Source organism: Silurus aristotelis, assembly GCF_946808225.1.
Source record: "Silurus aristotelis genome assembly, chromosome: 1".
Taxonomy (NCBI): domain Eukaryota; kingdom Metazoa; phylum Chordata; class Actinopteri; order Siluriformes; family Siluridae; genus Silurus; species Silurus aristotelis.
The window spans coordinates 11777442-11792401 of record NC_139574.1 but is presented as its reverse complement, the minus strand read 5'-3'; the positions used below and the strand labels follow the sequence as shown (position 1 = coordinate 11792401).

At 36.4% G+C, this 14960-nt stretch overlaps 1 protein-coding gene across 1 annotated transcript in view; it reads left to right on the top strand.

Annotated features, from left to right (window-relative positions):
* The window catches only part of lancl2 (LanC lantibiotic synthetase component C-like 2 (bacterial)), a 42980-nt gene extending 31666 nt beyond the window's left edge, over positions 1 to 11314 (top strand). The window contains exons 7-10 of the mRNA XM_083547462.1: positions 1936 to 2118; positions 4782 to 4958; positions 8296 to 8368; positions 10647 to 11314. Coding sequence (XP_083403588.1) covers positions 1936 to 2118; positions 4782 to 4958; positions 8296 to 8368; positions 10647 to 10723 — 510 coding nt within the window. The 3' untranslated portion in view covers positions 10724 to 11314. The remainder of the gene's footprint in view (positions 1 to 1935; positions 2119 to 4781; positions 4959 to 8295; positions 8369 to 10646) is intronic.
* Positions 11315 to 14960: the final 3646 nt, after the last annotated feature.

Sequence of the window (14960 nt, the reverse complement as noted above, 5' to 3'; positions counted from 1 at the left end):
AAAAACCTGATGGAGTCTGCAAAAGACCTGAGACTGGGACGGAGATTTGTCTTCCAACAAGACAATGATCCAAAACATAAAGCAAAATCTAGAATGGAATGGTTCACAAATAAACATATCCAGGTGTTAGAATGGCCAAGTCAAAGTCCAGACCTGAATCCAATCGAGAATCTGTGGAAAGAACTGAAAACTGCTGTTCACAGATGCTCTCCATCCAACCTCACTAAACTCGAGCTGTTTTGCAAGGAGGAATGGGCAAAAATTTCAGTCTCTCGATGTGCAAAACTGATAGAGACATACCCCAAGTGGCTTACAGCTGTAATCGCAGCAAAAGGTGGCGCTACAAAGTATTAACTTAAGGGTGCTGAATAATTTTGCACGCCCAATTTTTCAGTTTTTTATTTGTTAAAAAAGTTTGAAATATCCAATAAATTTCGTTCCACTTCATGATTGTGTCCCACTTGTTGTTGATTCTTCACAAAAAATTACAGTTTTATATCTTTATGTATGAAGCCTGAAATGTGGCAAAAGGTCGCAAAGTTCAAGGGGGCCGAATACTTTCGCAAGGCACTGCATATTTACTATATTAATATAGTATTATTTTGCTCTGTATTTCTGATCAAATCAAGACTTGATGAGCATGATACTTTTTTCAAAACTATTAAAAATATTTGTGTCCAAAACTTTTGACCAGTACTGTACTGTATGATAACAGAAAACTTTCAAGTGGAATGTAGAAAAAAAGAGCATCACAGCTTGAGCTTACGAGCTTTACGTGAATACTCACCATATTTTATGGAGGAATGCACAGTGCATGTAGGGGGTGTGGCCTCAGCAGCCCTGCAGTAAGTGTGTTGTGTGCATGTTAGTGATGTATGTGCAGGAAATTCAACTGAAATCACATTAAATCTGGTTGTTTTAACCAAAATTTTCCTGCAGGATTTTATTTTCAACTACATTTAAGTTCCCTGTTATAGGATAAGCTCCCGTTAATTCCCATGAAATTTTGCAACCCTACTCACACTAAAAAAACGTTTTCGCCTTCTCTCATTAGGGGTCGCCACAGTGGATCCTCCACATGTTTGATTTGGCACACATTTTTACGCTGGATGCCCTTCCTAACGCAACCCTCCCCATTTATCCAGGCTTGGGACCGGCACTAAGAGTGGCTGGGGTTGGTTCCCTGACCGGGGATCGAACCGGGGCGGCAGCGGTGAGAGTGCCGCATCCTAACCACTAGACCACCAGGGGACCTTACAACCCTACTCATACTGATCTTTATATATATATGAGAAATTAAGACTTAAGGGCCAGTCTCAGGCCCTAGAAGTGTAACCTTCTAAATTTTACCTGTGTTTGTGTTTGTGTGTTTGTGTTTGTGTGTGTGTGTGTGTGTGTGTGTGTGTGTGTGTGTGTGTGTGTGTGTGTGTGCGTGTGTGCACGCAACGTGGCAACTTGTTCTTCATCCAGTGTTTTTGGGAGAAGATCAGGCGTCAATGTGACCCTGACCAGGAGAAACTGGTTACTGAAGATGAAATAAGGACATATAATTCAGTATTAAAAACACGAGCCATTATAATGCAGTTCTGATAAATATATAAACCTGATCCAGTAAATAAAACATGTCCTCCGATATCCGACTCTCTTCACCCACTTGTAACAGAAATGTTTTTTTAATAATATTCCTGTAGCTCGCATTGCTGCGTCTCAAAACAAAATTCATTTGAAATAAGTTATTTCCAAAAAAAACAACATGCTGGGAATGATTAAAGAATTATTTCTGGTTTTATTCTCCATACACCAACTTTTCATGAACGCCTTTTTTTAAATCATAATGATTCAGGTCTTTCTGAAAAGCTTTATAATGCCAAGCCATTTCTCATCAGAAGTGGGATAATTTATTTTTCCCCCCTCTTTCTGTGTGTCTCTCTTTAGCCCACGACTCAGGTTAATTCCGAAATTCTTACCGACTTGGTCCGACCAAGTATAGATTATGTGCGGCACAAGAAGTTCCGCTCAGGCAACTACCCATCATCCCTCAGCAACGAGACGGACAGGCTGGTGCACTGGTGCCACGGAGCACCTGGTGTGGTTCACATGCTCATCATGGCACATAAGGTGAGTTACAGCTAATACACCGACAGGGCACAGTGTGTTAAAGAATGAAAACACACACACACACACACACACACACACACACACACACACACACACACACACACACACACACACACACACACACAGCAGCTTCTAGAAATGATTCAAATAGAGTCACTTAAAAAAAAATTTATTGAAACAAACTGAGCATATAATAATAATTAGACGTCCTTTCTAGAGTCACATGTCCCCACATCTGGTTTCACCCAGAGGTTGTTTAATAGATAAGCAGCATTGTTTTTTTGGCCGTAATAATGAATATGTTTAGTGATGGGCAGAGTGAACTAATGAAAATGACTAATGAATGTAAACAGCATCATTATGAAGATGAATGACCAGCAGCGAACAGGTTTCGGACTAAATAATGTAATAACGTATTCACTTCCCGCAGCTGAGATATTAAACCTGTGGATTTTATAACAAGGTCAGGAAGTCCAAATACAAGTACCAAAGTCTTTCTCAAGGAATCCCACAGTGCCATCTAGTGGTTCAGGTTTACACATGAAACACATTACTTGTACTGTACTAATTAGTACTATTTATATCACAAAGCAAAGGCTAAAGCTTTAAGCAAGGATTTCCTATGCTAACTCGAAGTGAGTTTATATAATATACGGCATGCTATGGGTTAAAATAAGCAACATCCACTACAATGCCTCTGTGATCCTATACGTGCCCTTTTAATAAGACTCATTTGTCATGGCCATAGTAAACTTAATTTTGCAGAAGAATTTGATCTAAAATTTGCCTTTTTTTTTTTTTTTTTTTTTTTTAGAGCTGATATGCACCTGATTCCAGAAAGAATTATAAAAAAATATACTCGCCTTTATTTTTCACTGCTCATGAACAGATGGTCTATTCGCTTGCCTGTTCTTACTTTCCCTCCCTCACGTTCCCTCTGTTTTTCTCTCCCTTTCTCTCTCGCAAAATTGATAAGGTTTAAGGGCAGCTAGGGGAACTAGAGCGTGTGCTATATTCGGCAATATAGAATTTCCTCAGAAGGCTGTTAAATTCTGCAGTTCTACTCATTTATGCTTCACCATTTTGCCATCACCTGAAAGTCTAGAGTCACTGTACATGAGGCGCATGAGACTAGGTTTCCACCCACATTCTTACTTTCAGTTTTCATCCTAATCAAATGGTAATTGTCTAATCCTATCTCATTATAATTTAGCCTGCTTTCTTAATATAGTGTATCACAAGTGGGCAGCAGTAGTAGCTTGGGATTTGAACTTAATACCTTCCAATTAGAATTTTTACAATTTAAAAATTAAAAAAATAAAAAAATATATTTTTTTTGGGTTGTTTTAAACTAGTGCACCTCAACACAATCCTGTCTCTGAGCTCTGCAGCCAGGTCCTTTACTTCTTGGCATGGTTTTTGCTCTCATAAGCATTTTTAGTTGTGTGTGCACCTTTAGAAAATTATTTTCAATTAATTGGATTTACTACAGATGGACTTGCATCAAAGTGAAAAATACAAAAACTACTCAAGGTTGATTCAGAGAAATATATGTCTACTGGCAAACATTTTCATTTGTTAAACTACATAATCAAGGGGGCAAGGGCATTGTTCCAGGAACAAACAGTGGGAGTTTGGTGGTGCTGAGATTTTAACTTAGAAATCCAACTTCTTACCCATGGAGACGAACTGGGACGAGCTTCCATTTAAAATAAAGGGATGCACCTGAGCCAAATTTCAAGTGTCATTGTGAATGGTCTGAATATTTATGCCAGGCTATGCTAATAACTAGAGGTCAACTGAAGGATTGATTTTTAACTGAGTGGATTTTACAGATACCGATAGGAGAGTGTATCATAACCGATTTATCAACTTAAAATGGATAATCAACATGTAAAATAGTACTGAACTGTATTACAAAAATCTTCTAAAGCAAATAAATATTAATACATTATTAATTAATCAATATAATTGTCATTAATAAATTATGGATAATAAATATAATATAGCCCTCTCACATGTAAAAACAAACAGCACGCTATGTCAGTGATTCGCCTCTAGAGGCCGCTCTCGTAATGACAGCGGCCTGGAAGCTGGAAAAACTATCCATATGGATTTTTTTTTTTTTTGCTGAAGGCTAATAGTTCCAGCAATCCATTATCGGTGCCTCAAATTTTAGTAATAACCAAGGGAAAATGTAAGTTCGAGGCCAACCTTTATTTTCAAATGCAGATATTTCATGAATAAAACTTAAAAATATGGAATAAAAATATTTGAAATGACATTTTCAAATAATATCTCTGGCATTGTCCAAAAGGGTTGTTTGGGTATACCAAAGTAATAAATGCTCTCAAATTTGCTTGCTTTGTCATTTATGGTGTGTGGAGTGAAGACTGATGTGAAAAATATAAATAATTGAAAGCTTTACATAAGGCTGCAACGTGACAAAAAATGAAGGTGTTTGAAAACTTTTTAAAAGCCCTGCATGAGGGAGAGATCGAAGAAGTTAGTTAGCTAGCGAGTAACATATGCCGGCTCTCACGGTGGCGATTAAATAACCAAGTGTGAAATGAAGGCTTTAGGGCTTAATTAAGAATAGTCGACAGAAATATTTGCTTGGTTCTGTTGGTCAGCTGATAGTGTGTGTGTTTGTGTCTGCTCAGGCTTTTAAGGACGAGAAGTATCTGAAGGATGCGGCAGAGTGTGGCGAGGTGATCTGGCAGAGAGGTTTGCTGCGCAAAGGCTACGGCATCTGTCACGGCACCGCCGGCAACGGTTACGCTTTTCTCTCGCTGTACAAGCTCACGCAGGATCAGAAGTACCTGTACCGTGCCTGCAAGGTAGACATCAAAACACAGAGGGAGAGATTGTGTGTGTTTGTGTGTGGGTGTTCAAAACAGCAAATGCTGTTTACTTTGATTTGTAATTATTATGTCTGGATTTTTTTATTTATTTTTTGTTGCTCCGACATCTGCCGAGGTCTTAAGCGAGGATGAAGCACAGCCCTGAGAAAGCCGTGACATTTTAACTGATATATGATCTCTCATTCTGTTCGCCAGCTTCAAAGTCATACCGCACCTTCATGGTTGCATTTTTCTTTTCTGACTTGCAGCTCCTCAGAGTTCCCAACTGTGGCATTTCTGTGGCATCATTTTTCTGTAGATAGTAATCCTATATAAATGTGCTTAGATGGGAATCTAATCTTTGATTAGATTAGTGGTTGTAGCCTAGGTTTCATTAGTATATGTTTATACTAATGCTTCATGTGCTTTACTATGGCTTTTGTATAGCTGTAGGGGAGGGAAAGGGACTTTTTTTTGGACTTAATGAAAAGGAAAAAAGTATTCTTTCCTAGATAAGCAGCCAGATACACATTAACAAGCAGCGTGCACATCTCAAGCTGAACACTGCCCAATAAGAACTTTAATCATCCACTTTATTGTAAAGAATGATACAAGCGCACATTCACATAATCGTCTAATTAGAAAATCATGTAGCTGGAGCTTAATGTAAAAACGTTCACATAAAAAAATCTAAATGACAAAAAAGCGTGATCTCTGCGACTTTGATTCTGGCATGGATGTTCGTACCAGATGGGCTGGTTTGATTATTAAAGAAAACGATACTCTCCAGGGATTTTCACACACAGCGGTCTCTAGAGATTCCTCAAAACAACACAGAATGAGCGACAATTCTGTGGGTGGGAATGCTGTGTTGATAAGAGGAAAAAGGCTGGATTGGTTTGAGTAGCCTGGAAGGATATTGTACAGTATTACTGCTTTTTTGTTACAGTGCGGTATATTATTCTTCAGTAACATCCAGGATAAAATATATTCCCGAAAGCATAAAGGGATGCAAACAAATAAATAAAAGATGGTTCTCTTATGCATGGATGAATCTTTGAGTTGAAAGACTCCCCACACTGACTCACTATCTCTCTCAGTACTGAGGGACAGAGGAGGAGCCTCTTCTAGTGCAAAGCACATTCCTGTTTAAACACTTATAATTATTGCAGTGTACCCAAATTGCAAAGTAATTAACGCATAATGGACTCTGCTGTTTCCACATCATCACAGCAGCCTTTTACAGCCCCAGTAAAAAAAAAAATCAGCGCGCCAGCACAAAAAAAAAATCAGCTTACATCTGAGCCTCGGCTTACTTACTGGCTTCAGGTTGAAGCGAAAGAGCTTAAACCAGAGGCAGAACAGATGTTCTAGAAAAGGCAAAAACTAACATTGCACCGTCTTGTCCAAACAGTTTGATTGCACCAATTATTCGGGTGTTTATTTTTGTAAAGACACAGGCCTCAATTTGGTTTTTATACCTTTAATACAAGATAAAATTGAGTAGGGGTGGATGCCTCTTCTATTTATATATATACACACACACACACACACACACACACACACACACACACATATATATATATATGTGTGTGTGTGTGTGTGTGTGTGTGTGTGTGTGTGTGTGTGTGTGTGTGTGTGTGTGTGTGTATATATAAATAGAAGAGGCATCCACCCCTACTCAATTTTATCTTGTATTAAAGGTATAAAAACAAAATATATATGTATACACACACACATATATATATATATATATATATATATATATATATATATATATATATATATATATATATATATATATATATATATATATATATATATATATATATATATACACAGTACAGACCAAAAGTTTGGACACACCTTCTCATTCAAAGAGTTCTCTTTATTTTCATGACTATAAAAATTGTAGAGTCACACTGAAGGCATCAAAACTATGTGTTAACACGTGGAATTATATACATAACAAAAAATTGAACTGAAAATGTCATATTGTAGGTTCTTCAAAGTAGCCACCTTTTGCTTAGATTACTGCTTTGCACACTCTTGGCATTCTCTTGATGCCTACTTTGAAGAACCTACAATATGACATATTTTTAGTTCAATTTTTTGTTATGTATATAATTCCACATGTGTTAACTCATAGTTTTGATGCCTTCAGTGTGAATCTACAATTTTCATAGTCATGAAAATAAAGAAAACTCTTTGAATGAGAAGGTGTGTCCAAACTTTTGGTCTGTACTGTATATATAATATATATAAACCTTTGGCCCTTGGGCCCTTGAGCAAGGCCCTTAACCCTCTATGCTCCTTGGGTCCCTTACGAGGGAAATATCAAGGTCCGTGACGTCAGAGTGACGTGGGGCTGCCTTCCCGTGGGCTCACCACCTGCAGGAGGGACTGTAAGGGACGGTGCTGTGAGGGATTGGGCAGCAGTCGAAGGCGGGGGCCTGCTTAGATTGCTGCCCCCGCGACCCGAATTACGGATTAGCGGGAGAAAATGAATGAATGAATAAACCTTTGGTCTGTACTTTATATATAATATATATAAACTTTTGGTCTGTACTGTATATATAATATATATAAACTTTGGTCTGTACTGTGTATATATAATATATATAAACTTTTGGTCTGTACTGTATATATAATATATATAAACTTTGGTCTGTACTGTGTATATATAATATATATAAACTTTTGATTTGTACTGTATATATAATATATATAAACTTTGGTCTGTACTGTGTATATATAATATATATAAACTTTTGGTCTGTACTGTATATATAATATATATAAACTTTGGTCTGTACTGTGTATATATAATATATATAAACTTTTGATTTGTACTGTATATATAATATATATAAACTTTGGTCTGTACTGTGTATATATAATATATATACAGTACAGACCAAAAGTTTGGACACACAAGGTCCTGACTTTTTACCATCCAGTTGGATCCTAGTGCCTCTGTACAAATTAAAACAATACAAATAAAAAACTTCTAGGCAACAATTACACCCAGTCAGACAGTGTGTTATTCTTAATGCATAACATGTTGTTCACATTTATTAATGTACTATTTGCCAGCAAAATTGTCTTCTGTGGATTATTGGTACACGCTTGAGCAGTACATTTGCACATTGTTTTAATGTACAATATCATGTTTTTCAGTAGCTTGAGTTCGTACTGATGCTGCTGGCTGATTTGATTTTGGCTCATTTGCTGTGGAAAGCTTGTGGTGGTCAGGGATGCAGATGTATGTACACACGCAAACCTTTGTGGTTGTATTTATCTTTGCTTGTTGTCTGTCCAATGTGTGTTTTAGTTTGCGGAGTGGTGTCTAGACTATGGAACGCACGGCTGCCGTATTCCAGACCGGCCGTATTCCCTCTTCGAAGGTAAAGTTTTTGTTTCTGACTTTCATGCACAACCACCAATTGTGTTCGGAGCACCTAACCTTAAATAGCCGTCCTCTCGAAAGCGAGTCGGTGAAATGATTGCCGTAATTACAGAGGCTCATTCAACCCAGACAGCCTTCTACAAATGTAATGATGTTTTTATGTATTTAACGAAGGCCAGTTACCAAAACATTGTTATTAGGCATTTCACCTGTGTTTTAATCCATAATCCATAAACCTGCTTAAATCGTTCATAATCAGTTCTAGTCATTGTCTGGCACAAAATGTAGGGCATTTAGAGTTTTCTGTAATTTTGTGTTATTTTATTTCTTTATTTTTTGCTTGGTTTATATCTTTCTGCACGCTAGGGTATTATCAAGGGCTGAATGTATTTGAAAGAAAAAAAAAAACAGGTCTGCGCATTTTTTAGGTGTGGAGTACAGGGAGTAGAAATGATAGACGCTTAGACATTAGCCTTTTAAGAGTTCAGCAACTTAGTGTTTAAGTGTTTGTCAATATAAAATAAAAAGAGGCTTGCTCTTCAATAGTGAGACTCTGAAGAGTAGAAAATGTTTTATTTTTCTCAATTTCAGTCTCCATTACACACTCACAAATAGCCATTATGAGAAGTTCAGTATAAAACACAAACTATTCCTACAGCACGTTACAATTCCAAATGAAATTCTGAAGCTATTGTCTTCATACATCAGTGTAAACGGTTTTCAATAGGCATGGAGGTTTGCTCCTCCAAAAACTTTCCGCTCACTTCACCCTTGTTGAACATGACCCCGAGTCCATCCACATGGCACCACAGTGGCACTTTGGGCTGACTGCCAGCCTGCCATCTAACTCCACTTCTCTCCGAGAGTTGGCATCCAGCACCGTTTATATGCTGCCTCGCCTTATTGTTGCCATAGCAACATGCTTTCTGCACCTGAGTCTAAAAAGTGGCCTCTGATTGGTGGAGCAGATTTTCTCTGTAGATTCAGTGAGGCTAGCAGTAGGCATAAGCCTCAGGACACACACACACACACGCACACACACGCACACACACGCACACACACACACACACACACACACACACACACACACACACAGTTTTTCCTCAGGGTGCTGGATGATAGTCTACCACTCACTGCTCATTTATAATGCAGAAAAATTATATATACACTCTAGTATATACTTGAATAGGGAAACTTTTTTTTGTAAGGACCAAATAAGCCGATAGCCAAGAAAATTCTATTTTTATGGGCTAAAATGACAGTAAATAGAAAGAGCAGCATAAAATATTCATTTTGTTTTAGGCATAGTACTGTGCAAACATTAGTTAGTGAGGATTTTATTAGTTATTTTCTTACCTTCATATTTTATGTATGACCTTTTAATGAAGATTGTTCATTTTACACCAGGTGTCAGATAGCAGCTTAACATTATAGTGTCTTTAACTGTTGACACAGTACAGAAGCACAATCCAGCTTTTGTTATAGACAAGGCCGTTTTGTGCTTTCATTTAGCAATCGCCGTAGTCATTATGACTCTTCACACCTGCATTTATTTGTGTGCAACAAAAGCTGTGTGTGTAAAATGCTCCCTTTTAATATAATATTGTGTATTTTTTTTATTTTGTATCAACAATAATAATAATAATGATTATTTTGTTTTAACAATAATAATAATAATAATGATGATAATTACAGACGGTCCCTACCTTACAAACGAGTTACGTTCCGAGCGACCGTTCGTACCATGAATTTGTGCGCAAGTTATTATTGTGTTAGTTATTGACTACGCATATCTCCTAATGAGGTAAAAGCTATAAATACTATCGAATAAACAATAATATACTAAAACAAATTGAAATAATCGAAATACTGTATACAATTTTTTGTATTAAGTAATTATAAAAATTTATTAAAAAAAAAATTTTATTTAAAAAAATGTATTTCGCCCGTGTGTAGACTCGTTACTTTCGACGACTAGCCAGCAGCAGCTTTCATCCGCTTTGAATTATTTAGACTCTAAACAAATTTCACTTTTAGAACAGGTTTGTTTGTATCCAGTGAATGTTCATAAAGTGGGGAGCGTCTGTATATAGTTTGCTTATACACATTCTGCCATTACATATTATTTTCATTATTACCTTAAAATGCCATATTATTAGTGCAGTTATGGTTTACAGGTTAATTAGTCATTATATGACAGTACTGAGTACAGAGGTCTGGTGTTTCTTCAAGCTGACTGTCTGAAACCAAGGGCTTTGTGTCTTCCTTTCTCACAGGAATGGCTGGAGCGATCCACTTTCTCTCAGACCTCGCACAGCCAGAGGCTTCTTGCTTCCCCGCCTTTGAACTTTGACCTGGGCTTCTGGGAGCAGACTTTTACTTTGAACAGTTAAGGCGGTGAAAGCTTTTCCAGGCTCTTCCAGCACTGAACCACTGAACTTGCGGTGAAAAGAAAAAAGAGGAAAACTCCCCACCTTTTGCCTATAACTTTAAAATAATCCACAAAATTGAGTTTTGTCCCTATAGCAGCATTCATGCTTTTACAATAAAAAAAATTATAATTTCTTAATGTAAACATTGAGTTTGTTCCCATTCACTGCACTGAATCTGATGTTTTTGCTTCCAAGGATCAGCATTGAGTTGACGTTAAGTACCGTATCTGTGCTGCATGCTTATGTTCTGGTTGTATTGAAGTGCCTAAGTTGACCTCGTCTTCGTCTTATGTGTTTGTCCTGTCTTTGTCGTCCGTGCATGAGGATGGCTGAAATGAAACTTGTGTACGCTTCTAGCCTAATTTCTGACATCTGTAATGCACGTGTGGTTGAAACGGTATTGGTGGAATCGATAAGAGAAAGATTGTGAGAAAAACGAACCAGACTGTTCTAAATATTGTTTCATAATGCAGGAATATTATGAATGTTACAATAAATTGGGCTTCATGAACCTAACCACAGGTGACTGGATTTAAAATCTATTATGTAAAACACAAGCGATGCCTTGATGCCATTAACATTAAGAAACGGATTATTTCCTGAAGTCCTGAAATGTATCTTGGACCACAGCAATTTGCCAATAAATATATTTCTAGATCAAAATATGTTCGACAAAAAGTTTATAATCACATGTATTGGTGGGAAGCATTCCCCAAACTGTTGTGATAAGAATGAAGAAAAAAAGAATCCCCAAGAGACAGACTGTTAAAAAGATCTCCCCTCATGTCAGCATCTCCTACTGATCAAAAGACGAGAATTCAACAGCATAAGTTGTTAAAGGAGCGAATGCCTACAATCATATAGTTTTTCCTGAAAACCTTGACTATTATCATGCGCTGAAGGTGTAAATGTACCGTGTTTTTGTTCTTCCTCTTCTTCTCTATGTTCTATGTTCTGATGTTCTAGCCCATCAGTTTTGGGCCTGAATTGGAAGCATGCTTCTGGTTGAAAATTGAATTCCAGTACAATCTGTGAAAATATATTTTGCCATCTTGGATGTTTTACTTCTTAAAAGAACCAAAAATACTCCACATAGTTTGTTTCTAATGGGCTAACGACTAACACTTGGACTCAAAATCTTAGGGACCTTTACCTAAAGCCACACAACACATTTCTTGCAAAAAAGGAACAATAAATTGCTAATAATACTTAAATTTTTTTTTTAATTATTGCTATTCCTCCTCCCAATTCTGTTTGGTCTTAATCACATCGTCTTTACACCCTGATGCCCATTTGTTCATCTAATCCTTTCTTCTTACACACGCAGAACTACACTGTTGTCAAATCTGCACATCATGAGTAAAAGCACAAATTACCGTTTAATCTTTCAGTGAATTTTTTCACTGTTTTTGTTTGGTGATGAGATGGTTCATGAAAAATTATATAAATTCTGGAATTATCACACATAAGAGACAGATGGTTAATGGGATAATGGATATAAAGGAATTTCTAACTCACCAGAGTAAAAACAAGCAGTTTGGAAGTGCTGCAAAGCCCCCTACTTACCCCTTACAGTCTGTGAAATGCAGCATCTGAACCGCACCAATAAAGATCAGAAGTGTGTTGTGGCAAAATCCAACTTTCTTGTTAATTCTCCATCTTTGAATATCGCATGAAGCGTGATGTGTGTTTTATATGAATTTTTAAGAGGGTTATTTTTGCTCGTTTTAATGAAATCCTAAAGTCCAGGGTTGCCAGGTTAATTTGAATTATAATTGACAGCAGTTGTTCTTGGTCCACGTTGGACTGCATTTGATTTAGTTTTCAGTTAAAACCAATGTGAAGAGCTTAAAGAATCACAGAGGTAGAAATGGAAGGCAGGTGATGGGCCACCAACAAAAAGAATTTCAGTTATTTTGCCACTGTTACATTTTCTTTATCTTTTCAGTATAACACTCACGCATGCACACACATTCAGCTCTCTCTCCTTTCCGAGACTCGTCTCTTTCCCCGTTTATCTATTCTGAAACTCACTGAAACCGAGAACACACATTACTGAAAATGATGCACAAACAAAAATTATGCAGCAGCCTTTTTAACTGGAGATGGCAAATAATTTACTTCCTATGGCTGATTAAAGTCTGTGCTGTGAGGGTGAGGCAATAATGTTTCTGCTACGTGTTAGAAATAGGAGTTTAAAAAAGTGTCGGTCTCAGAAGGGGCTGGACATGTGGTACATTCATATTGCATATGTACTGTATTTCTAATTTATGATGCACTTTATAGGTTTTCATGTGATTTTGCCTTATGTATGTTGATAGTGGTGTTAAAAGTTAAATGATTCATCATGATCACACCTAATGATCACGGTAGGAAATGCTATGTAGATCTTTGCCGAATACTTCTAAGTTTAGATTTAGATATAGATCCAGACTAGCACGAACATCAGAAGGAGTCTTTTTTTTAACTCTTTAATTCAGAAACATTTAGTTCAATGTCCAATATTAAAAAAGTCACACAAAAGAAGATATATTCTGTGGGAAAACTCTTTAATAAAAAGGTGCCCAAAAAACAAGAAGTCTCTTTCTCTTTTTCTTTTTTTTCTTTTTTAATAAAGAATGTTTCTTTATATTTCAGAGATGACCTTTATCCTTCACTGTGTAATTCAGGAAATCATTAAAGCAGATGGATCCAATTAACCTAATGACTATTCCGAACAATTATTGCCAATTATCCTGTATGCAAATGGCCAGTTATGAGGTACAGTCTTGTCTAAAAGTCTGAGACTGCATTCTTTTAGTGTTTTTATTTTGAAGTGTCGTTTAGTACTACTGACTATTCAGCATTCAATTTGTAGGTCACTATTATTAAAATGTAAGCGAATGTGTAATAGAGGTTTTTGACTCATTTGTAAAAGAGGTTCACATTTTTTTTTTTTTTATGAGTCTTATCCCTTCTATTAAAACACACTCAGATATTGCACTAATGGATGATCAGGTTTAACACACACCTGCTCAGTCAGTGTGTGACTGAGTGCATAGTGACATTAAAGTAAATAAAGGAGAACATGCCGAATATTAAGTTGTTAGTCAGTAAATATAATGTGTAATAAAAAAGGTTGAATAAGCGAAGATGTATAATAGAACTATTTTTTTTCTGTTGCTCACAGGCTTCAGGACACCACTGTATTTATAAGTAGAAAATGTGCACCAAGTAACCATGGATTAAAATATCTCCAATCGAGTCATCCTGAATTAACACAGGGGTGTAACGGTAGACAAAATTTACGGCTCGGTACGTACTTCAGTTTTTAAGTCGAGGGAAACATAATTGCTTGTCGTTTTTTTATTAACGCAGATTATTATTAACATTTGTGATCAACATTTGAAGAGTTTACATTTTGAAATAAATTTGAAATAAAATGCCTGCTTGGTTTAATTATATAAAATAATGTTTGATAATATTTTATAAATACTAACGATATAAATCAAATTAATGCAATGCACTTTTTATTATCTTGAATAAATTAAGTAATCAATTATATTAACAAAATTAAATGAATGGTAAATTTTATTTAAATAGTTTAAACATTTGTTAGACCCCATTTGGGTAACACAGATGTGTATGTGTGTAGAAAATTGTAAAATGTAAAACACAAAGATATGATCTGCTTAACTGTTCTACTTTTTTCAGTACACTTTAACAAATGTCTTTATTTCTTTAAACCTTTATTCATTCACTACGTAAATATGAGGAATTGTCAGTGTTTTAGGACATAAAACGCTAAAGAATTCATAGTGCTAGCGTTAGCCATTAGCCACTTCTTGGTTAGCGGCTAACACTAGCGCTATGAATTCTTTAGATTTTCATGCATGCGCAAAACAAATCATATTTTCGGTACAGAGTGAGAAGCCACACTGTGAGGTGACACTGCACCAACTCTACTTTCTTTTTATACCATTGGCGATGTGTTTTTTTAAAGTTAATAATAACGATTAAAAAATGCACTCAAAGTATGAGGCGGAGACTAAAATAAGTCCGCCACTTAAAACGTTCCTGAGGAAACTCGGATTTCAACTTTGTTCCGCACGTACAAAGGATTGCATTTGCTAAACATGTGCACTGAACAATTTGGGTACGAATACGTGTACCGTTACA